The 25,458-nt window shown below is 40.4% G+C and overlaps 1 protein-coding gene across 8 annotated transcripts in view; it reads right to left on the bottom strand.

The window, feature by feature from the left end:
* The window catches only part of LOC101742149 (NPC intracellular cholesterol transporter 1), a 69,335-nt gene that overhangs the window by 10,481 nt on the left and 33,396 nt on the right, over positions 1–25,458 (bottom strand). For 4 of the 8 annotated variants that reach the window (XM_038020182.2, XM_038020177.2, XM_038020184.2 and 1 more), the window contains exons 5-23: positions 24,423–24,632; positions 23,311–23,503; positions 22,058–22,129; positions 20,713–20,910; positions 20,271–20,412; positions 19,990–20,114; positions 19,406–19,586; positions 19,067–19,238; positions 18,235–18,496; positions 16,641–16,842; positions 16,036–16,236; positions 14,738–14,906; positions 14,114–14,351; positions 12,981–13,118; positions 7,732–7,937; positions 6,618–6,893; positions 6,077–6,172; positions 4,823–5,017; positions 3,619–3,706 (exon numbers count right to left, since the gene is read on the bottom strand). In XM_038020182.2, coding sequence (XP_037876110.1) covers positions 3,619–3,706; positions 4,823–5,017; positions 6,077–6,172; positions 6,618–6,893; positions 7,732–7,937; positions 12,981–13,118; positions 14,114–14,351; positions 14,738–14,906; positions 16,036–16,236; positions 16,641–16,842; positions 18,235–18,496; positions 19,067–19,238; positions 19,406–19,586; positions 19,990–20,114; positions 20,271–20,412; positions 20,713–20,910; positions 22,058–22,129; positions 23,311–23,503; positions 24,423–24,632 — 3,364 coding nt within the window. The remainder of the gene's footprint in view (positions 1–3,618; positions 3,707–4,822; positions 5,018–6,076; positions 6,173–6,617; positions 6,894–7,731; positions 7,938–12,980; positions 13,119–14,113; positions 14,352–14,737; positions 14,907–16,035; positions 16,237–16,640; positions 16,843–18,234; positions 18,497–19,066; positions 19,239–19,405; positions 19,587–19,989; positions 20,115–20,270; positions 20,413–20,712; positions 20,911–22,057; positions 22,130–23,310; positions 23,504–24,422; positions 24,633–25,458) is intronic. The other 4 variants (XM_038020189.2, XM_062676700.1, XM_062676701.1 and 1 more) reach the window with 2 other exon arrangements.

The raw sequence follows: 25,458 nt of genomic DNA, 5'->3' as shown, positions 1-25,458 counted from the left end.
CAGGCGGGTATCAATTATTTGTATTGAAATACGTACTTAAGAAATCTTCACTATTGACTTCAACGGTGAAAGAATAACACCGTGTAATAAAAATCAAACCCGCAAAATTATAATTTGTGTAATTACTGGTCCTACCCTCTTGTGTGAGGTAGGTACCACCGCCCCGCCTATTTCTGCCATGAAACAGTAATGCGTTTCGGTTTGAAGTGCGGGGCAGCCGTTGTAACTATACTGAGACCTTAGAACTCATATCTCAAAGATGGGTGGCGGAATTTACGTTGTAGATGTCTATGGGCTCCAGTAACCACTTAACTCCAGGTGGGCTGTGAGCTCGTCCACCCATATAAGCAAAAAAAAGATAGTGTTGTGACCCTCCCCCTCCCCCAGATGGGTATGTCCCGTTTAAGTTTGCAGTTAATGTCACGGGGGGTGGCGCTCACATTATGATGCTTAAATGGTTCGGTGATCCACGAACACCAAGTAGACCGTGAGAACATCTGAACAACTAATGTACTACAATAAAAATGTCTTTGTCTTGTCTCTTGTCTCCTGGCATACCCTTATTGAAGTGAAACTTCTTTAGGCGCATTGAGAGTCAAATTTAACTCGCTACAGATTCGTTACGGCTAGAGAGAAAAGATACAATTTAGGAAAAGCGAGAGTGAGAAAAGGGAAAGAGCGTCTCGCGAACCGCTCGAACGTAGAGAGAGGGAAAGAACAAGGCGAGCCAGGTCGTACACAGCATTCCCTATTAAAATTTAAATTTGATTTAAGGATAAAAAATGAAAAAAAACCACAATACTGCACACCGTAAAAGAAGTCTCACTTTTTTTTTTTTCAATTTTTTTATCAAATTAGAACATGGAGAAGTCTTGTGCATCCGGCCCCACCTACCGCTGATACGATAAAGTTAAATAAAAAATTGTCAACGTAAAAACAACCTAATCTAATCGATGCTTACCTTAAAACACTCAACCTCGTAAACACTTGTAGTTTTTGTAATGCAATTCCACTGTTAAAAGTCTATCGTTTGTTATTGTTGTCTATGCTTTTTTAATTTTTCTAATGAACATTTTGGCACGTTCAATGGGTAGACAAGCTCACATTCCATCTCACAGTAAGCAGTGGCGAGAGTCTAAACACAGACTAGGGAGTGTCGAGTGAATTGAAAGAACGAGCCAGGACGCGCGAGCTCACAGAACTTTTTTTTTCACAAATAAAGTACTTAATTAATTTTCTATAAATTCAAGGCAGGCCGGCTAGCTTTTTAAGTTATTCCATCACTCTGTCTGCTTTATTCAATTTGCACGATAAACTAATAGGGAATTTATATTTGAAATATTTGATGTAAAAACCAGCATACTGATACACAAAACGACAGTAATACGAATACACGAATCAAACACGACATGTTAATTATTTGCTTTGAGTTTGCCGTCTATCTGTACCTCTCGACTGATATCGAAAAAAGACAAAAAATAATAATACCAAACTACGGCAAATTCTAAGCATATAGTCGAATACAAAAACAAATTAAGTATACTTAAAAATACATATGAAATGTAGCTTAAATTAAAAAGTTCCTTCACAACATTTGTTAGTAATAGGCGAAAATCAAGCGAAATTATAACAAAATATGTATGTATGTATATAACAATAAATTTTAATAAGTTAGTTAAATATAATGAATAAATATGTTCGTTGGAAATTCATTTATGACGTTTTAAACATTTAAGTGATGTAAGCTCAAGTGCATATTGTACGTGCATAGCTCAATGTGTACTCGCATTTAAATCAAGCCAAATTGCTAGGAACAGATCGGCACTGACGCGCAACATGAACCCGAACTAAAAAATATCGAGGATTGAAAATCTATGTGGTTTAGGCTAAATTATTACAACTTTAAAAGAGAGCCATTTAAAGTTTAAAATATGGAAAAAATCTATCATAAGAAAAAATACTTCTTCAGCTATTTTAATGGAGTAAAATTAATCGAAGTTCAATTAAAAACATCGAATTGGTGATGGTAATCACTACATAGTATAAAACAAAGTCGCTTTCTGTCCCTATATATGCTTAAATCTTTAAAACTACGCAAAGGATTTTGATGCGGTTTTTTTTAATAGATAGAGTGATTGAAGAGGAAGGTTTATATGTATAATAACATTCATTAAATAGTGGAGAAATCAATAATAAATTACAGTTTCCGAAGCGAAGCGAGGGTAGGTCGCTAGTATAAAATAAAACGGACCATTAATTACAAAGATAAATGTCGCTTAAACCAAATAAATATCCCTTTCACTCCTCGATATGAACAATGTATCGAAATAAAATACTGACAAAAAAATCAGATCAAGTACATAATGAATGTAGCAAATACAATATGCAAACGAATTACGAATAAATCATGAAAATGTTGTAATGAAGAAACAAAAATAAAAGGTCCAATATACAGGCGAAATAAAATAAAAATAAAACAAGTGTGCAAAATATAAACAGAGAGCATGCACAGTCGTGAAGAGGTTCATTGTGTTCTAAACGTGATGTGTGATTGTTTTTATATTAAACAAAATGAGCCTTAATGCTTGTAGGATAAGGAATCAATAATCATACCACATTTGTGTTGTGTTCAGCCGTATTATGTGTTTGTAACAATGCAATAGGGACTTTAAGTCTTGTGTGCCAAGGTGGGAAGTGGTATGCACCCCGCCGTGTCTACGGAGGCCGGTAAGCGCTTGGCATGGGTCAGATCATCTGTCCATCTCGGTGACAATGAATTTTGTAACAAGTTTCTGTTATGTTTATGTAAAAGTGAATAATATCGTAAAATCATAAAACCCGTAAATTGAAACAATTGCAGCTACTGATAACATTAGCAATGTGACTCAGCACGTGTTTCCAAGACAAAGCCCCTAGTTCCTAGTACACAGTATCCTAGTACATATATTAAACCATTTGAGCGCGAACCGTCGATATATCGACTCTGAATTGGTTGCGTATAAATTGCGGAGCGTCGGAATACCGACTATTGCGCAGTTTGATTAAGGGTGTCAGGTATCGTCCTATTTCGTTTTTAATTACTCCATAACATTTATAATTAACCATTTAAAATTATATTAGGTTTTTTTTAGGTTAAAGTTTTTTTATAAGCTACTTTTTTTCAAATATCCTTTAGTGATTTCTGCAAAATATCTTCGAAAATAAACTCAACACTAAAAGGGTTAACTAGACCTCGAGGGGCCAACGTGACGATTTTCTAACGAAGCTGACATTCTCATGAGGCTAACAGAAAATTAACTTATAAATGGGCTTTATATTTTTATATATTTTTGTGCATTATGCTTTTATGTCGTTAACTAAATTACATTAAATCGCTAGCCAGTTATAGTAAAAATATTTATGCAAAATTAATATTGTATACGAATAAATTATATTATACAAATTATTAAGTATTTTAGCCACCAAGACCATTTTAGGTCGCACAAACGGTGGAGACGAGCTTTAGGCTCAGCTGTGTGTAAGCGAGCACCGTATGTCGTGGTACAAATAGATCGATGCCTCTTTCGAGTTGCCTATGTTTGTCAATGCTTTATGCGTATCGATATTGATATGACTTACCGATATAGCTGAGCATAACCGGCAGGAATACGAGTCCGTGGGCCGCACCGAACAGCACAATCCCGAGGTACATCCGGAAGTAGAACACCTGTAACGATAATTATCACTTGCCAAAACCATTTATATTTATTACACACAAAAAAGTTTATTGATTACAAAGTATATGAATTTCTATATCTTTGTACAGCTACAGGGATTTTTTTCCAATCAAATAATAATATTTGGTATCAAGGTACACTGAGTCGCTAAGAACATAGCCTTCTCGTCCTGTAAATCTAGTATGACCACTCGAGGTCACTAGAATTGGTAAAAAAAGGATATAGCCAAATGTATCAAAACCAAGAATATTAAATCAGAACTGGCTGCGCACTGTTATATCCTTTCGCAATACTGTTAATGTGCTGAACAAGCAGCACAAAAATTTCCTTAAATCTATTTTCGGTTCTCTTTTACTTCGCGTTTTCTTTTAAGGATAAATCTCCGTCTAAAAGGGGGAGGTGTTGTATCCTTTTCAATACTGTTAATGTGCTGAAGAAGCAGCACGTGTAAATAGTATTACGAAAGGATATATAATAACAGCACGCAACTTCGCCCGCAACAATTTGCAATTTTATTTTAAAACCTAAAAGCCATAAGACTATTGATTCAAAAAGCTAACTACGGGAAATAATTTAAGGTTAACAACACATGCATACAAACACACATTCTTTTTTATGTATCACATGTATCAAGGTGAGTAATTATTTAAGCAATCAGAGATGAAACGGATGGTGGTTTAGCCGGATACCGGGATACCGAATATTCGGCCCTTTCGGAAATATTCGTGCGCGTTCGGGTATTGTCGTACGTAACGGAGATCGCGACGACGATTTGGTATTCATTCACCACAATTTGCCACTTGTTAATTTTGAGTATTAAACAAACTAATTAATCAAACAATTACTTTCGACGTGCGATTATAAAAATAAAAATTGTCCATAACCCATTGTGATATTATTTGCCTTTTGTATAACCATGAGATTTTCTTAAATTTTACTATCCGAAATCCGACTGGATACTGATACACTATCCGGTATCCGGCCGGATAGTGAAAACATGGCCGGATACCGGATAGTTACCGGATATCCGTTTCATCTCTATAAGCAATACGGGGATTCTCTTGATTCTATCGATTATTTTTAGACGGCAAATCGAGAGGCGCGACCTGGAAGATCTGGCTCTTGGCCGTGGCGAGCACGATGATGCCGCCGAACTTGGTGAGCGTGATGCCGGACAGCACGGACGAGCCCATGCGCAGCAGCGCGTCCGCCGCGCGCTCCCCGCGCCCGCGCCCCGCCGACACGCTGAACGAGTGCACCAGGTGCGAGCAGAACTCCACCGATATGCCCACCGCCATCACCTGCACCCACATGGACCATGTACAGTGTACCTTCATCTTCTAAACAAGTCGACGCTTGAAAGGTGACTTAAGCGACAATAACTGTGGTTGCGCTGGTTTAAAATTGTTAGATTTTGGTTTCGGAAAATAGCAATATTTATTTTGGTTTTGCAAATCCTGTCCCATCCCTCTCCCGCACTTTACCTACCGACGCGTGCGAGCGAGATCGCGTGGCGACATCGACTCGAGAAGAAATAGGTATGAGCCTGCAGTAAGGACTATATAAGGTATTGTGCATCCTTCCTTTACCGCAGAACTGCCGCTTCTTATCGTTTCTTTCCGCAGTCTGTGTCCCACAATTACAACGACCAAATTTCGGAAATTTTGCTGTATCTCGTAGTTATCGCTTATTTCGCGTCTGCAGATTGCTTTGTACATAAATGATAGGCAATAATTCGATGCGTAAAAAATATATATTTCCAGGTCTATTAAAATCATTTCAATCCTACAGCTAGATTCGTTAAAATATAATTTTTTTTCAGGTATTTTAACTTTAAATTAGTCTACTGTAAAGTTCACGCATTGTCGCTTAGTCATCTTTGCCTTTCAAGCATCGAAATGTTTTAAAGGATCACATAAAGTTTATGTAAAATATGTCTACTGGTGGTAGGACCTCTTGAGAGTCCGCGCGGGTGGGTGCCACCACCGTGCCTATTTCTGCCGTGAAGCAGTAATGCGTTTCGGTTTAAAGAATGGAGCAGCCGTTGTAGCTATACTAATACCTTAGAACTTATATCTCAAGGTGTGTGGCGCATTTACGTTCTAGATGTCTATGAGTTCCAGTAACCATTTAACACCAGGTGGGCTGTGAGCTCGTTCATTCATCAACGCGATAAAAAAAAAGTTTTATTATTATTATTTTATTGTCCTTATATTCAGACAAGCATACAGTCTACTTGATAATGAGTGGTTACCGTCGCCTAGGACTTCAGCAATGTCAAAGATTGCTGAAGCCAAACCACTGCCTACCATAGTCAAGCTGCTGCCCAATATCATAATGTTAAAGAATACAAATCTTACCAAATTTACAAGCGAGACTGCATTCAAACTGATGCCCCACCAGTACATGAGGCCGCCGAGATTAACAACAATCATAGTGATGGTCACTACGACTACCTGACAACAGAATATAAACATCTATAAGTATGTACACACATATATTGGCGTCAAAATTAGCAAATACCTTATTTAGACTTTAATAACATTTTTACAATACTTTTAATTTCCATTATGTAACAATAACTACATCTATATTTATATATAAATCTAGTGGTTTTTACGGATGTTCCGTTATAACTACTAAACCGTGCATCCGATTAACTTGAAACTTGATATCCATGTAGAAAATACATGTACTTAATGGATATGAATATTTATATGAATGTTGGATTCCCTACACCAGTTGCGGGAGCGTTAATGATGAGAATCTTTATGGGGGTGAGAACTAATAATATTAATTTTAAATGCCCAGCGAAGCGGACAGCTAGTACTTCATAAACTCTATAGACTTGTTTAAATTAACCGTATTGACAAGGGACCACACCCCGTATAGTAAACTCACAAGAGCCGAGAAGAGATCGAAGCCCATGAGCACGAAGGTGACGAAGAATATGGAGAGCACGGAGATGCCCATGCTCTTGAGGGTGTCGGACCACATGGTGAGGTACTGCTCGTAGAAGACGTAGAAGACCGAGTAGGGGAAGACGTTGACGGTGGCGGAGTGTCCCAGGTCGCGGAGGTGCGCGTTGAGCGTCTCCGTGAGCGAGCCCGCCAGCGCGCGCGCCGCCCGCAGGCTGCCGTAGTAGTCCGAGCTGCTGCGCAGGACCGTGTGGTAGCTCTGCGGGAAACCACACGACACACTTACTATCTAATGTACTTCTTGTCATTTATGCTTGTTTTATAATCTTAATTCTCAATGTTAGATAAAGCGCAATCTATTAAGCTTATATGTAGGATACCTGTCTTGGCTTCTCTTGCTTTTTCTTCGTTACACTGCTAACACATAATAACTATGCTTGCTATTACTACTGGCCTTATTTATTAATAATACACCACGTCAATATTATTGTTTACTGTGTCGATCATTCATCGCAATCGACATACAAAATAACAATTCATAAACATTCACAGATTTCATTAATTCACACGCACAATGTAGGCCTGCTCTTATTATTTTTCTATTTTTTTAATGCTTGAATGGATGGTCGAGCTCACAGCACACCTGATCTTAAGTAATTACCGGAGCCCATAGACATCTACAACATAAATGCGCCACCCACCTTGAGACATGAGTTGTAAGGTCTCACTTTTAACAGTAAAATGGCTACCATGCCCTTCAAACTGAAATGCATTATTGTTTCACGGCAGAAATAGGCAGGGTGATGGTACCTACTCGCGCGGACTCACAAGAGACTCCTACAACCAGTAATCACGCAAATTATAATTTTGAAGGTTTGATTTTTATTACACGATGCTATTTCTTCACCGTTCAAGTCAATCGTGAACATTTGTCAAGTACGAATTTCATTACAAAAATTGGTACCCGCCTGCGGGATTCGAACACCGATACATCGCCACATATGCACCGGACGTGTTGTCCTTTAGGCTACGACGATTTCTAAACTTATTATTCGACTTATTTCAAGGCATCGGCAACAGCTAAGCCGGTGAGGTACCTGGTAGTAGGTGGCGCCGATCCCGGTGGTGTTCTGGCTGTGCGAGCGCAGGTTGACGGCGTGCGAGTAGGCCGCGTGGCCTCCCTTGACGCAGCGGCTCGACGGGTTGTCCTGCAGGAAGTACGGCAGGTACGTGCTGAAGTCCTGCGGGCTGGGACGCTCTTCCGGCTGCACCAACTTTATGTTGCAAGCGGCACAATCGTCGGCTGCAATCGTAATGCACACGATATTATAACGACTACAGTGTAACGGGTACGTCGCTCAACCCTCACAGTGATGCGAGTATATCGTCGTTGTCAAACCAAAATCTGCTATTTATTTATTTATTTATTTATTTATTTATTTATTTATTTAATTAGTCTACTTACAAATTTACAGTATAAACCAAAACATTTGTAAGGTATTAATAATTAGCTTAAGTAATTCCTGACAACAACAATAAACCGCTGCAAACCATCATGGAATATATCCATTTCCGGAGCATAGGCTAGCAAGCCATTGAGTAGCGAGACAGCACGATGCGTCGGAGAGTTAGCGGTGTGCTGCGTACGCGCGTGCGTTGTACTAAGAAGCTGCCGCTGGCGACGCACCCCTCCACACATACATCCGCGCATGTAGCCATCAGGCACATATAACGACACTGATTCCAGTGCAGTCGAGTTATCGATTTTGTTATGCAATAGCTGATAATAATGCACCATAAGAGTCATCTTCCGTCTGAGCTCAAGAGTATCTAATCCGACCATACCAGTAACATAAAGTGATGGATACAAGAACGGATAGTATCCATACATTTTCTTGAATAGGAACCTGCAAAATTTTTTATGTAGTTTTTCCAGCATTAGCTTTTGAACTGCTTCGCGAGGATCCCACACGAGTGCGTTATATTCAAGACTACTTCGCAAATAGGCATCGTACAACATAACAATCACACGATGGCTTACAAAGTCGTGCGTCTGACGAATTATGAACCCGAGCAGACCACTACCCCTTTTACATATATTTTGTATGTGATCTTTAAACGTTAGCTTGGAATCGAAAATAACTCCCAGGTCACGTATAACTGCCACATGATTCAAAATGACTCCAGATAAATGGTATGGAAACAACACGGGCGACCGTGACCGGCTGTAAGCAACGACCTTGCATTTATTAGTATTAAAATGCAAGCGGTTACGCTCACCCCATTCTGCAACCCGAGTAATGTCGCGTTGCAAAGCATGGCGCTCAGCATCACACCCGACCCCAACATACAGCTTAAGATCGTCAGCAAACATAAGACACTTGGTCCTCTCACTGAGAATAGAAGATAGATCATTTATCATGATTAAAAACTGAGTGGGACCAAGCGTACTACCCTGACTGACCCCTGATCTTGTAAAATAAGTATTAGATTTGAAACCCGCTAACTCAACATGCTGAGACCTATCAGAGAGATAAGAAGAAAATAATTTGAGGAGTTTTGGGGTAAATCCGAATGAAGCAAATTTCATCAACAGTACGTCATTATCGACACGGTCGAAGGCTTTTTCAAAGTCTAAGTATACAGCGTCGACTTGTTTCCCTGCATCCATTTCAGCAGCAACATAGTTGACGAAATTAATATGGTTAGTTGCCGTAGATCTACCAGCTCGAAAACCATGTTGACTGTCAGTCAATTGGTTCCGGATCTGCGCACTAACATGTTTATTAATAATGGACTCAAATATCTTTGCAAATACTGATAATACTGCGATGGGTCGATAGTTTTTCACATCTGTGCGGTCACCACCCTTGAAGACCGGAGTTACTCTAGTGTGCTTCCACGTAGATGGATATGTGGACATTTGGAGTGAGAGATTATAAATATGTAGTAGTGGTACACTAAGCACACTTATACAATCCTTAGCCAAAAAGGAAGGGATACGATCTGGACCTGATGCGGAGAACGGCTTAATGCGCTTCACAGCACAGCGCAGGTCGGAATTATCTACAGTCAATAAAGCTACTCGAGCACTGGAACAAAACTGTGATGTTATTGCTGCACTATGCTGGGCCTCAGTTGGATCTAATTTGGGTTCATCGGCTAAGAAAACTGAACTGAAGTAAGTTGCAAATGCATCTGCCGCGTATTGTCCTTCCACAGGTTTTCCCAAATAATCATAATATTTATTACAATTATGCCTACTTTGTCGCTTATCTTTAATAAACTTCCAAAATATTTTTGGATTATCACCGATGTCTCTCTCTATACTCAACAAATATTTTTTATACGCTGTCTCCATCAGATATTTTATTCTACTCCTATAATATTTAAACAATTCTAAATTTACTTCTTTTCCCTCAGCTTTGTACCTTTTGTGGTTAAAATGTTTGAATCTTAAGTTTTGTATTATTTCGGAAGTAAACCAAGTTGGGTATTTATTGGTTTGATTTGTTACTATACAACGTTTGGTCGGCACACAGTAGTCGATTATAGAGTATAATTTGTTATAAAATGTATTAAGAGCGATGTTGACATCCGTCTCAGAAACAATGTCACTCCAATCAATCTCAGCAAAAGATGCATATAGTACATTAATATCAGCTTTACGAAAATTCCATTGGAAGCCGCGATCCAGTACGTAGGCTGGATCGGATGATAGAGGGAGGGAGGGCATGCCGGCGCCGACACAGCTCCGCCTGCTAGGCCATCGCACGGATACTTCAAGCGTCGGATGATAGCAGTCCTCCGGCACGAGAGCACCGATTCCCCTCACAACACAGACACGCTCTCTGTGTAGTCCACTCAAAACGAAATCCAAGATACCTCCATGATGATTTGGAATAGTATTAAATTGCGTTAATTTACAAAAATTTAAGAAATATTCGAATTGCTCGCGTACATAGGTAGACACAGAATTTAAATTGAAATCACCAATAACAACTACTTCCACCGGTGCAAGTTTACAAATAGCATTTTCGATGGTTTGTAACACATGTATATACTCCATATTATTATAATTAGGCGGTAAGTATACTACACAACAGAGAAACTTAATACTATTATAAGTTATTAATACAAATAAAACCTCCTGCGCAGCCGTGAGACCATCAATATTAGTAATACGGCGTGAGGAGAAAGTGTCACGAACAGCGAGCAAGACGCCACCCGCGCCTGCATCGTTAGCACGATCCTGTCGATAGACAGTATATCCCCTAGGGAACAGCTCTCCATCATATACCGAACTAACAAGAAATGTCTCGGTAACAGCTATCAAATGTGCATTCGTATTCAAAAGTGATTTTTTAAATAAACTTAACTTAGATCTAAGACCGCGTACATTTTGATATAAAATATACACTGAAAACGATTTACCAATATTTTTTGTATTTTTAAATGTCGCTGGGCTTACGAAATCCCCGCCGCCATGGCTTAATGCAAATATCCTCTGGCCAATTTGCCGAAGACATAACTAAACCCTCCATTTTAACGGGAACGCTTATTTTGAAAGAGGCGTATTTACCGCGAGGTTTTAGTGACTCGACTATACATACATCTTGCTTACAAATCTGCGTAAGGTGATCGCGAATGATGTCATCGGTAGTTCCCTCCTTAACAAAATAAAGGTGTAAATACTTCCATCTCTCAGCAGCCTCGATGGTCATAGTTCCGGGCGTGGCCGTTCCTTTGAGTACATTAGCTGGTGGACCTCGGGAACGACGCGACTTAACCTCAACCCACTTTTCATTGAGTGTTCCAGATTGAACCTCAGCTGTCTCGGATGAAAGCGATAGTTGCGCTTTAGTGACGTTGTGATGGGTAACAGGGGCATCCGATGAAGGTTGATCCAGTGGCTTGTCATGCAATGTGCAAACGGAATGTGCGACAGACGTAGGAAATACTGCTGTCGCACTCGTTGTCCCTTTCTTGCGTCCTGATGCCATCGCTGTGATTGCTGACACGGCCCGAGTACGAGCCAATCGAATCGGTACTTTCTGCTTATTTGTTAACGCAGGAACAGAAATATCACTATCTTTGTGGGTACTTGTGTCATCAGCAACAGTAACCGATGTATTTGTTGTCATAGCCAGCACCTCACATTGATTTTTGATGATCGTATTTTGTTCAGAAATAACACGCTCTAACCGCTCGACTTTAGTAACCAAATCACTGACCATTTGGTGTAACTCGCGAACAGTTTCTTCAATGCGTAACGAAGCCATTTTCTTATTATTTTTTTGAGAAATACGAAAGTCACTATAACACGTCTATACTCGACCGACCCGACGAGTGCACTTTTTGAGATTTTTACTGTTTGACCTTTTCTTAAAGTTTTTTTTTTATGATTGAAGTATTACTGGTGGCCCGGAGGCCTTTCCAGTTTCACCAGGACAGGTGGGCGAGCAAAGGATTAGCTAACAGCTGCCCGAGCGCCTCCGAAGGAGACCTAACAGATCAAGAGCAGCTGCTTCGTGAATCTACTACTGGATCGGAATCGCAATCCGCTGAAAAGATCCGGCGAGAAACTCATCTGGCTGATTCATGGGTTAGGTTGCTTCTCACTCACAGCCCTATCAACCGTATAAAAAAACTGTTATGTGTCTATAGCTTTAACATTTATCTATAGCTTTCATTTGATAATATGGTTCTTAAAAAGTCACCTTCATATAAAATTTTATACAAAATTGTTTTTACTCGTTAATTCAAAATAAAGTTTTTGTACATAGCAGATTTTGGTTTGACAGCGACGATATGCACTTATTACTGCCACTAAGTAGTCATGTGTTTCGGTTTGAACGATGGGACAGGCGTCGTAAAGCAATACGCAATCTCATATATCTACAAGTCTGGGTTTCGGTAACCACTTGGCAGCAAGAAACCTGTACACATATCGTCTTTTCGCATTAAAAGTGTACAATATCCAAAAATATTCGAAATTGAGTTAATATGCGGAATCATTTGGTATCACAAGTATTTTTCTCATGAGTACTGTCAAAAGAGCGTACCTAGTTTAGTTTTAATTTCTTTTTTTTAGGTATTCCTATATTTTTACTACTATTAACAAAATGAATACATAATTTTATCGTACTTTAAAAGACAGATAATGTAACTGGTAAAAAATAAAAAAATAATGTTGCAAAGATGATTTAGTAATATTAAAAATATCACACTTTAAACCTTTAAAACACTCTTCTGTAAGATTAGTAAGTTTTGAGATTAAACAGTTTTAATGCGAGAAGACGATATGTAGTGCAAACAAAACTAACAATATAGGAAAACGACTCACGTTGAGTGTCGCTGGGACAGAAGCTGTTGTTGGACTGGAAGTAGAAGCAGCACTCCGGTGAGACAGACCAGTCGAAGAAGTCGTCGAGCCAAGAGTTGGCTGGAGCCGCGATGTACGTGTCGGCCGGGCTGCGGGACGCTGCAATCGAACAAAATAATTTGTATATTGACGTCAATATTCAAGGGCGTTACATGATTTCTACGACAATCGCGTGCGCAAAAGGAATGTAGTGTCACTTTTTAATAACAAAAAAACAAAAAAATTCACACGGCTTTATTGTTGTTATAAATACAGCTTAAATTACGCAATATAATTTTATCTTCCCAATTGTTAGAGTTAGCCTGTATATGAGTCGTCTATTATCAAAGGTAGGTGCAAAAATCTGTGCATTTGGACAAAAAAATGTTATTATTGTGTCAATACAGATTGATTTGAATATAATCGTCTCCTTCAAAGAATACAGTTCAAAACCTGCATTAAATAAAGGTAACACTTAACCTGTTATTTATCTAAGATGTCGTTCAGAAGAGTTTTGTGACTGCCAATGGAATACAAAGTCAATAATTCGTTTTTCTGATTTACCAATAATTGTCCAAAAGTCACATTGCCGGCTTTGATAATAGTCGACTCATATTATATATTTGGTTTGTTCGATTTGTTTTTAAAAGTTGCCGATCGCGGTATGAATATAAACATCCACAGGAATGTCAAACCTTAGTCTAATATTGGAACTAAAGACTTTTTGCAAATGTCGTCGTGGTTCATTTATCCAGATAAACCGGTATGTTTAGACGGTACGTGATTTTATCCTATATTAGAGTTAAGAGGCTGTGCAAAATATTGGTCGATAATTCGACCTGGGATATATTTTTTCATAGCTGTAATCCTTCATTCTCAAACTCCATGGGCGTGGTCTATATGGATATTTTCTAACTATTCAATAATAATTAAATTTTTAATTTCTATTCATCTTTTTTTTTCTTTTTTTTTATTGCAAGCTTGTAGACAGACGGAGCACACGGCCCACCTGATTGTGATTGGTTATCGTTCTACATGGACTTCAGCAATGCCAGGGGCAGAGTCAAGCCGCTGCCAACCGCACATCTATTTTCTATTAAAAAAAAATTACAAACCAGCGTATATCTGCATGGCGAGACTGTCGGGTCTACAGAACCTCGAGCCGCACAGCAAGTTCTGCACGTCGGGGGTGGAGTAGTTCAGCTTGGCGTCCGTCTCGGCGTCCGTGAGCACAAAGTAGACCGGCGGACCGATGTTCAGGTAGCGGTTCAGATGCTGGAAGTACTTCAACTGGAAACTGTCGTGGGGCATAGACAGCTCTTGGTCTAGTCCGATGTCGATGTGAGGCGCTACCTGTAATTTCAATCGGACAGTTTTTTATTAAAAAAGTTTTTTTTTATCGCTTAGTTAGGTGAATGAGCTCACAGCCCACCTGGTGTTAAGTGGTTACTGGAGCCCATATACATGTACGACGTAAATGCGCCACCCACCTTGAGATATAAGTTCTAAGTTCTCAAGTATAGTTACAACGGCTGCCCCACTCTTCAAGCCGATACGCATTACTGCTTCACAGCAGAAATCAGCAGGGCGGTGGTACCTACCCGTGCGGACTCACAAGAGGTCCTACCACCAGTAAATACATATTGTACCTTCAAGTAATCAATGTGAAATTACCAAACGATCCTAACATTTTACAAGATATTCTAACCTGTAAATAAGTGATGGAAGCAGTTACTTACAGCAACAGACGAGCAGAGCCAAGCAAAGAATATAATCATGACTGAGGCTCTGACTTCCCTCTTCATCAGGAAAGGTACATAGAAATGTTGAAACAGGTTGTACAATGCTCCTTCACCTTGTTCTGCCAGGTCTGTTTTGGTGCCCCGCAGACAGCAGAATATATCGAACCTGGTATACAAAAATAGTTGTAAATCAGTTTCCTACTGTTTAGCACTTATATTTCTCGACCTCAATACATCGCTTTCATTGAAGAGATCGCAAGGGGCATAATTGATACCTCCTATCATGTTATGTGAAATTTGAAATCGTAAGCATTCACTGCTGAAAAGATAATCGTAATGGAAATATTTTAAGGCTACATATTAAATCGTGATGAATTTGAACCTTAAAGTCGTGAAGGCCCAAAAGACAGCGCAGTCGTATCGAATAACGCGCCTGTACGGGAGTGGGTTGTGTTTGAACCAGGTACCAATTTTTGTAAAGAAATGTACTTAACACGTGTTCGCGAATGAAGTCATGGCAACGGGCAACAAAATCTAAACCCGCAAAAATCCTAATTTGCGTAATGATCGGTGGTAGGGCGCCTCAGCCCGCCTCAGCTCCCTATTTCTGCCGCGATGTAGCCACTCCTGGTCGGAAGGCACAAACGTTATGCTGTACAACTGAGACTGAGGTGGCGGCAGCACTCACGTCTGATGTCTATCTAACTATTTTCATTTATACTTCATTATTTAGGCAAGTCAAGTTTTCGTACACCCACCCATTAAAAAAATTAAAAGAAAAAAAAAAATTATCAATCAATCCATTATCGGTGATGTCGGTGCAGAGGCTTAGCGGGACATGTAATTACGTGTAAATTCCGGCCACGGTTCGCTGTGGCTATCGCTAAGTACAATGTTTACAGAGGTACAAAGTTCCAACTCGATTAGATAAGGGTTATAACCCATAGACATGAATATTTAAAAAAAATCTAATATTAAAAAAAAAGACATGCCCGCTGAGTTTCTTGCCAGTTCTTCTCAGGACGGAGGCTAGTTTTTGTGAACTGGCGGTAGTTCTTTTTGACGTTCAACAAGTATGTGCTTTCATTTATGTTGAATAAAAATGTTTTTTTTTATTACTTAGATGGGTGGACGAGCTCACAGCCCACCTGGTGTTAAGTGGTTACTGGAGCCCATAGACATCTACAACGTAAATGCGCCACAGCTGAAATAGGCAGTGGTACCTACCCGCGCGGAAACGCAAGAGGTCCTACCACCAGTACAGTTTTTGATTTGATTTGGTCGTACGAAGTCACCTGTTGTCGAGTTGTCGGCGCGTGTCCAGCGCCAGCAGCGCCACGAAGCAGGTGACCTGCAGCAGGAAGTCCACGAGCAGCGCCACGGCGGCGTACAGCGCGAAGGCGCGCACGGCCGGCATGTCGCTCAGCGCCCCCAGGAAGAAGCACACCGACTCCGACACCGACGTCACGAACATCGACGGGCCCACCTTGCCGAGCCTGCAACGCGCGCACCGCAACCTCACATTACTATCGCTCCTACCCACCTTTGAAACGATGCATAAATGTAATGTTGTTTTAGTTTATGCAAAGTAAAAAAAAAACATGTGTACCAATTCAGACGTGGTAGAAGTGAAACCTTCAAAAATTGAAATACAATTATCCTAAATGTCTAAGTATCTGTAAAATGTTGATAATTGTAAATTCCCTCTTTATAGTATGAGGTAGCGCCCTCTGTGAATTGATATTTTAACTTCACGTATAATGTGTTATATTTCATTCTCTCGCTAACTGAATCCTGTACATTTATGTGTTTGTGTCTCCATGGACTTATTTTTTCGTTTCATCGAGTTTGAAATCACAACGATTCTAAAGAAGTTCCACTTCAATTAGTGCCGACGTACATTCTACCGATGTGTTGCTCGACGGTCTCGTCGGGGCGGCGCGGCTCGCGCTGGTGGGTCTGCACCAGGATGAAGATGTTGTCGACGCCGACGGCCAGCACCAGGAACGGGATGACCTCCACGATGATAAGCGTGGCCGCCACTCCATAGAACCCGAAGATGCCCATGGAGCACACCACAGACGCCAACACGATAACCACACCTACAAATCAAAACGGATTTCAATTTTTATGCATACTTTTATGCATACTTTTACGCAGCACACTTGTACGTGGATGTAATGGTGGTACCGAGTTAACTTTAAACAGAAAATATACGCGTGTGAAAAGTTCTTGTTTATTTATCTATAAGGTTAAGACAGTTAACAGATAGTCAAGATTATTTTTTACGATTATATGTAGATTTTAGTTTAGTATCTTTATAGTAATAGATGATTCATTCGAGAATTACACATTGAGTCGTAAAACTCGCACCAACAATGTTGACTTCTATTTTTTTTTGAATGATGTTTTCATGAAACAATATAATATATGAACTACTTTACAGATTACTTCTTGCAAAATAATCAATGTGTTAAAAGCTATTATTTCACCACATGTACAGGGTAAATAAATATTTTTAAGATATAAATTTTCCGTTAACATCATCAAACTTTTCGAAATATGATGAGACCTTCACATACGAAAATATTACAAAACGGAACACGCATCTGATGGTGTTCTTTATAATTTATTTTAAAGTAAAATCCATAATGTATTGTGTGGACTAATAAATTCTAGGTTAGGTCTAAAGTTCTAAGATCTCAAGTATAGTTACAACGGCTGCCCCACCCTTCAAACCGAAACGCATTACTGCTTCACGACAGAAATAGGCACGGTGATGGTACCTACCCATGCGGACTCACAAGAGGTCCTACCACCAGTAAATGTCTAGAATTGTTTATTCTATGTCTAGAATAAATATAATTAAAGACAAATTAATGTTTGTTTACAGAAAATAATTGAGCAATATTGTCCCGAGATAGCCAAAGGAGGTTATTCGTGCTGCAATTACGAACAACTGAACCAGCTCAAAGTGAATATCGCCCTTGCGGAAAATTTGCTGGGGAGATGCCCGACGTGCTTTCAGAACTTTTTGAAGCCGATCTGTGGAATGGCCTGCGCCGTCGATCAGAGCAAATACTTGAAGCCAGTTCAAACAGAACAGTTCAACGGTGAGTTGCATTTTTGTTTGTTCTGATCACAAATTATGTAATTGAATTTGGTAAGCGCACGTTTCCAGATTTTTTTTATTGCTTTGATGGGTGAACTAGATCACAGCCCATCTGGTGTTAAGTGGTTACTGGAGCCCATAGATATCCACAAATTTACCACCCACCTTGAGATATAAGTTCTAAGGTCTCAAGTATAGTTACAACGGCTGCCCCCACCCTTCAAACGCATTACTGCTTCACGGCAGAAATAGGCGGGGTGGTGGTACCCACCCGTGCGGACTCACAAGAGGTCTTACCACCAGTAATTACAACTTTGCGGGTTTGATTTTTATTACACGCGGGTTTGATAGATTTGCAGATGCAGTTCGTTAGAGGACTGACCGCCGAGCCCGAGCGTGATCTTGCTGTCGATGAGCAGCCGCGAGAAGGTGGTGAAGCGGCCGAGCGCGATGGCGATGTACGCGAACATGATGAAGTAGGACACGAGGATGGTGTACACGTCCGACTTGGACTCGCGGTCCAGCTCGTCCTCGATGGAGCGCTCCGACGTGTACGCGATGTCCATGTAGCCCGGCATCGCCTTCTCCGTGTAGTTCTTCATGAACGCAATGAACGTCTTCTCCCACTCCAGTGCTTGTTTCAGCTGTGGACAAATAAAGTGTCGTCAACTAACGTCGGCCCGGCTGTTCCCTTCGCGACGAGACAAAGATTTAATGCATCGTGCATCGTCGTATGTTATTTTATTTTTTTATGTATTGAAAAAACTCTATCATCTCTATGGTCCTAATTTCTGAACATTTTGAATTAGTTTTCTTTGATCGACATGTTTTTGTCGCGAAGCAGTAAAGTTTTGCGATTTGAAGGGTGAGCAGCCATTGTACCGTTGAGAGCTCAGCCTCATGTCTTCAGGTGGTGACGCAACTACTTGGTTACGTCTACTGGCTCCATTAACCACTAAACTCAAGTGGGCAGTGAGCTTGACTACAGGGTTGTGCAATAGATAGTAACAGAGAATGTGTTTTCTATAGGCTCTATGTGGCTCATGGAACACCTCATCTGTCTATGAATACGTCAGTGCAAAATGGAAATATGTTGTAAATTGAGTCTTTTATAATTATAAATTATAATTATTATAAAGAGCTTAATTTATTCATTATAAAAAAATGCCAATCGCACCGTTCTATGCAACGCAATAATGTGACAGCGGTGGTACCTGGGACTTGTCCTGCTTGTTGTTGACGAGAAAGGTGAGGATGAGTGCCTGCGCGCGGTGGTAGGGCGCGTGGGCAGAGAGCTGGTCGCCGCGCGGCAGGAAGCCGCCCAGCGCCACGCCGGGCAGGACGGGCCCGCCGTACGACGACAGGCAGTCCACCGAGATCGGGTTGCTGCCGATGGAAGATTCAACTCCTTACTACTTTATTACAGAATTAAAACTACATTTACGGTTTAATCTCCCGTTTTTAATTGTCGTTATATTCTTTCCGAGGCTTCGAGTAAATTAAACGTAAAAATGATTTAAGCAAATGAATAAAGAGTGCGCAACGAGCGTCACCTGGAGCACTGCAGGATCTTGTCCAGGTGTTCGTTGTCCTCGTAGGAGAACTCGGACTTGTCGTTCTGCCACCAGCCCCACACGCTCTGCAGCACGCAGTCCTTGCTGGTGACGGGGCCGCGGAAGGGCGACGACAGCGGCGCGTAGCAAATGTTCTGGATCCCGGACTCGTTGCCGAGCTCTGCGGGGCGACACATACAATGCATTACCGCAATGCTACCGGCAGTTAACGGCACGTTCGGCACTAGTGAGTTCATTTTTTCCCTACCTATGCTGATAGCCTTGAGAGACTATTTCAGCTTAGCCCTAACGTGTAGGTGAGCTCACGCGGCTCAAATCGGAGTGTTGCTAACACTGACCCTAGCAAGAGCAGTGCTTCGCAGAATCTACCACCGGATCGGAAACTCAGTGGACTGTATCAATGGGTTAATTCGCTCGTCGAGCCCTTCGTCGCAAGCGACGGGTTCGACGAGGACGGCGACCGGTGCTTGTGATACCTAAAAGCACCGTTAATGGAGAGGGGGAGGGGGAACAGTTTCAGTGTATAACAAATGAACGTACTGGGAGTATTGATTGGAACTTACCTAAGATCTTGGACTGCAGGTCGAACACGTCCAGCATGAAGGTGGCGTTGAACACAGGCCCGAAAGTCAGGTTCGCGTGTTCGATCTCGGGCAGACCTTTCGAGCTGATTATTAACATTTCTGTCCTGTGGAAAATAATACAAACGTTTCTTTCCAAATTCAATTCTCACCGAAAATATTTATTCATAGTAAATAGAAATTTATAAATTAATTCAGAAAGAAGTAATTTAGAATAACGAGAGCGGGTTTGTGGTTTGTGACGTCATCGCCGTGCGTAGTACCTGTAGAAAGGTTCGAAGTAGGAATCGAACCGCTGCCTCTCGACCCTGGAGCGCGAGGTGGGCGAGGCCCACAGCTCCACGGGGTCGGTGGTCACCTGCATGTACGTGATGCCGGAGCCGAGGATCACCACAACGCACAAACCTGAAGAAACAAACATGTATTTAGTACATACGCATTTTGATACACGACCATTTGTATAGCTGTGTGTATATGTGTGTGAATGTCTGTGTGCGTGTGTGTGTGAGCCCACCCGGACCGTCGCCGGGACTCATACTGACCGATGATGGAGGAGTAACTCATCGACGGCCTATCCGCATATTCAGAATACTAATATGGTTTCTAAATGTTTGCGCGCTTCTGGTGTAAGCATCACTACCATCATATGAAAATATACTTTTATGATTGTATGCAAAAAATGAATGTGTTTTATTAATGACTGACCAGAGAAGAGGACCAGCCAAGGCGAGGAGGCCATGACGCAGCCCCACCACTGGAAGAAGTCTTCAATTTTGGATTCCGTCGCAGCACCGAGCTTCTCGAGGAACGTCGCGTCTGTCTCGTCGCCATCGGTGGCCTCCATGGTCCAGCGCGTGCCCGACGCGTTTGTTCCCATCTCTTGATTGTTGTCTGAAGACACACCTGCCGGGTTCAACAAACAATTTAGTTCGATTAAAAATAAGTACAGTCGAAGAAAACACAATCGAATTTCTATATTATGCTTGTTGAATTAAACAATTTCTTATATCAGGGCCATAAGTTTTGCAAAGAAAACTTGATTGGACGACTGTTCTAATTTACTACCGTCAAAAGCGTATAAACACATGAAGCAAAAAAAAGTTAGTAGTATTAGTGTAAATCAAAATAATAAATATAAAAAAATCATTTAAAGATGTATATATATTAAAACGTATAACAGGTCGTATATTCAGTGAAGTAGACAGTCTGACAACAGTCAAAGGAGGGAGCTGAATAAAAAAAAAATAGTTTCCTATGAAAATCTAAAATGAAGGACAATATTACACATAATTATATACAGAACTTGCAAGTTTTACTAATAAGCTCAAATCTAAAACATGCGATCCCTCGACCGATTTAAAAATGAATGAATGCATTTGTACTTGATATGTTGTTACTGTTATGTAAAAATATCCATTAAAACATTAACATGCTTCCAAAGTGATCGTTGTAAATATACAGCGACCCTTTATCAATGGGATACCGCTTTTGTTTTCACTAGTACTACCCGTCGGAAATATCTGCGAACCTAGCTTAATGACGTCATGCAAACTAGGGAGACAGCAAAAACAATTCAATATGTTGGAAAAAATACCAGATGTAAAATTTCAAAATATTTTATTTATGTGTATGTAATTTTTTACACACTTTTAAACAACTTTTACATCAATATCTACTATCCAATCGGCAAAATGAAAGAACCGTGTTTTTTTATTATTTTCAAAGAATTCAATTACTTTGAGCACTACGTTCCGCACTGCACTATATACGGTTCTATCCATCTTACAATAAAATACTAAGTAAATACTAAAAATGTATTAATATTTCACTGAAGAGAGAAACAATAAACAAGAATGAGATTCAAAAAAAAAACTTGTGTCAGCGCTTGCGTTGGCAACGGTACCAGTAAGGCGAGGGCGGGGCGATGCGTGGGGAAGCGAGAGGCGAAGCGCATTCCAACCGGGTGCGCATATATTTCCGACGGGTTGTACACGATATCGTGGCGGGCGTGGCGGGCACGTGTGCGTGCGTGAGTGCGTGTGCGCCTTACCGTGCGTATGCAGTAGGGGCGGGTACGTACTGGCGCGGCGCTCGTGCAGCGGGCTCGTCTCGGGGCCGCACTCTGTCCAACACCATTGTTACTACCACCGGCACCTTATCCACCTCGCTCAATTCAGTTCACCAATACGATCAGTTCATAGAATTATAAAACAGTTTTCTAAGGTGGATAAGGTACGTTTATGCGGTATGTTAGCTTTTATCTACATTTGAATTCAACCTTCACCTTTCAATGAAAATTCAACGGAAATTGGCGTTTGTATTATTAGGTTTGTAAGTCTAATGAAAGATGAAAATTTAAAAAAATAATCTAGTGTAGCATTACAGAGCCTAGTGTCGAATGCACTTAAACTATTTGGTGGCCCACTCGTACGCTACTTGACATAGGGATCATAATTCAAAAACATTAACACTGCAAACACACTGTGTGCTGCACCATTTCAATGGCTCTTAACCCTTTGAGTGCGAACCGTCAATATATCGACTCTCTATCGATGCGTATAAAGTGGGGAGCGTTGGAATATCGACTATTTGCGCAGTTCGATTATGGGTATTAGATATCGACCTGTACCAAATGTGTTTTAACGCACACACGTATAACGTTTTTAATAAGTTAATAACATTTATAAATAACCATTTAAAATTATTTTACATTTAGTATTGATTTTTATATTTTTTTAAGTAAAAATATTTCTACAATACTTTTTTTCAAAATTTTTTTAGCAATTTCTGCAAAATATGTGAAAACAAGCTCAGCACTAAAATGATTAATATGAAAACCTGGCAAGCGCTATATAATAAAAAATAAAAATAAATTAAGCCTCTTTTAACTATACAGTGTTAGAGGACCGTTCAGTGCGCCGGTCGTGCTTCGACTGACAAGATCAAACATGGCGGCTTTCAACATGTTTATTTTGTTAATTGTCACTTAGCCAAGCATTGTACTATGAAGACCAATTTATCGTAATCTTTTTGAATGACCCTGATTGCACATACATGATATATTATAAAGCTAATATTAAAAGGGAGTCTACTCCTTCACCTTTATTACACATGAGAATAAGGAAATAATGAATTATAGGTATTAAAAAACTTTAATTCTAAATGCATGGTTTGGATGCGATAAATACATGATTCCACTAAATAGTAATATGGTAATATATTCCAAACACCATATAATAATAATTAACAATAAAATTGCCAATCGAAATTCAACTTTAATTACGAAAGGTAGAGAGTACTCACCAACGAGGTTTTCGGTTTGATTGCAACAGAAGACGCCCGTGAGGAACAGCGTCGAGAAGATACAGAATACGATGGTCATGACGATTGCGTAGCCGTCGAAGCCCGCGATGGAGAACGGCTGCGGGGGCGGGGGGCGCGGCGGGGGCGCGGGGCACGACGCCTCGCAGTCCAGGCACGAGCAGCCCGGCATGCCCTGGGGGAACACATCGGCTTACAGACACGGACAAACTACCCTCTCACCATATCCAAGCGATCGTTCATAAATTAGTATTGCAAATACCTTGATCCGTGAAAGTATATATAGCCTATTTTTAGACATCTTCCAGTAAAATTAAGAAAAACAATTTGCTGATATTATTATGACTAAATCACAACCAACAAGTCAAAACTATAAAACGCTTAAAATAGCGGTATATTGAGAGGCATTAAGCAAAACGGGCTTTACCAAATATCGCAAGTGGTTTATTGTACAACAATTGCATAATTCTGTGATGACAAATTACGTCGATTTCGATAATAATATTACGCCGAAAAAAGTAACGCCATCTGTCATCAAATAGCAAAAACGAACATCAAAAGAACTAGTAATGTCGAGAACGTTCGAGAAGTGTAACGCCATCTATTATGAAATAGCGGAAATACATATCGAAACGTCTAGTACTACCGGAAATGTTCTCGATAATAGTAGACTTGTGGTGTTGCCTATAAAAGCGTTGCAGATATGACATGAAGGCAGTTAGTAATCGGATCTACTCGAAGCGAATCAGCAAACGTTTTTTTTCGCTGATTTGCTTTAGACTAAAGCTTTCTTTAAGTGTTCTGAGTATTAAATAGAGTTTTAATTTGTATTTCGGTGAAAGTTTTATTTATCTCGAACCCGAGCGCGTAACAATAATAATGATAATAAAGTATTATAGATTAATCCGGCAGTCGGTAGGCAGCGGCTTGGCCCGGTAGGCAGCGGCTTGGCTCTGCCCCTGGCATTGCTGAAGTCCATGGCCGACGGTAACCACTCACCATCAGGTGGGCCGTATGCTCGTCTGCCTACAAGGGCAATAAAAAAATAAATAATAATAATCGTTTTGGCTACGTTTAGAAATTGCAATAATCACCTTCGTTCCGACATTGCAGGGCTCGGCTATCGGAGCGTAGGGCGTGTACCCATCGACGGGCACGTCAGTGGCCTTATAGTTAATCTGGAAGGGCACTTGATAGTTGGAAGCGTCCCCCATGTTATCGAACCAACGTTGCGCCGAGCACGCGTCTCCCCACTGACCGCACATCACCTTTATGGATCGCTCGTTTGTTGACGTAAGCTTAACCTAAAATTATAAAGGAAAAAATACACTATAGCTTCACCTCCACATTTTTAAGTTTCCGTTAGGTCGGTTTATCTAATTATAGCGTCTTTAGAAATACGCTTTAGTTACCATTGTCATCCCAATCCGCCTTGAATACAGGATAAGAGTACTTTTTACTGGTGGTAGGACCTCTTGTGAGTCCGCGCGGGTAGGTACCACCGCCCTGCCTAATTCTGCCGTGAAGCAGTAATGCGTTTCGGTTTGAAGGGCGGGGCAACCGTTGTAACTATACTTGAGACTTTAGAACTTATCTCAAGGTGGGTGGCGCATTTACGTTGTAAATGTCTATAGGCTCCAGTAACCACTTAGCACCAGGTGGGCTGTGAGCTCGTCCAGCCATCTAAGCAATAAAAAATAAAAAAATAAAAACTTCACAGTTTCAAAGATAACTGTTGCTTCGTCCATAGGAAACATGATATATGGTTTCCTGCCCTTTCAACAGATTACGTGCTTATTTTGTGGCAAAAGGCAGGCAGGGTTATGGCAGTAACTCCTCAAATGCGACGAATTATAAATAAGATATTTCAATACTTTTTTAAAAGTTCTTTAAAGAATCTGAAAAGTCTTCCAAACCGAACTAAAAAAAATACTAAAAATTTCTTCTTCCTGATCAAGTAGTAAAAAGATAGTATAGTCATCAATCAGACTTTGATACTAGAATTCTTGTGCGTTGACAGTTTGCCTTATACCCAATGACTTCTTCATTTCACTGAAGAGAGTTATAGAATAGAATTCCAAAACTGTCAAAGGTCCACTTTGGAAATGTATTGAATAAATTTTGTCCGTA

This window comes from Bombyx mori, chromosome 3, assembly GCF_030269925.1.
Source record: "Bombyx mori chromosome 3, ASM3026992v2".
In the NCBI taxonomy this organism is placed as follows: domain Eukaryota; kingdom Metazoa; phylum Arthropoda; class Insecta; order Lepidoptera; family Bombycidae; genus Bombyx; species Bombyx mori.
Note: the sequence above shows the minus strand (reverse complement) of the source record. Positions and strands in the feature narration are given on the sequence as shown.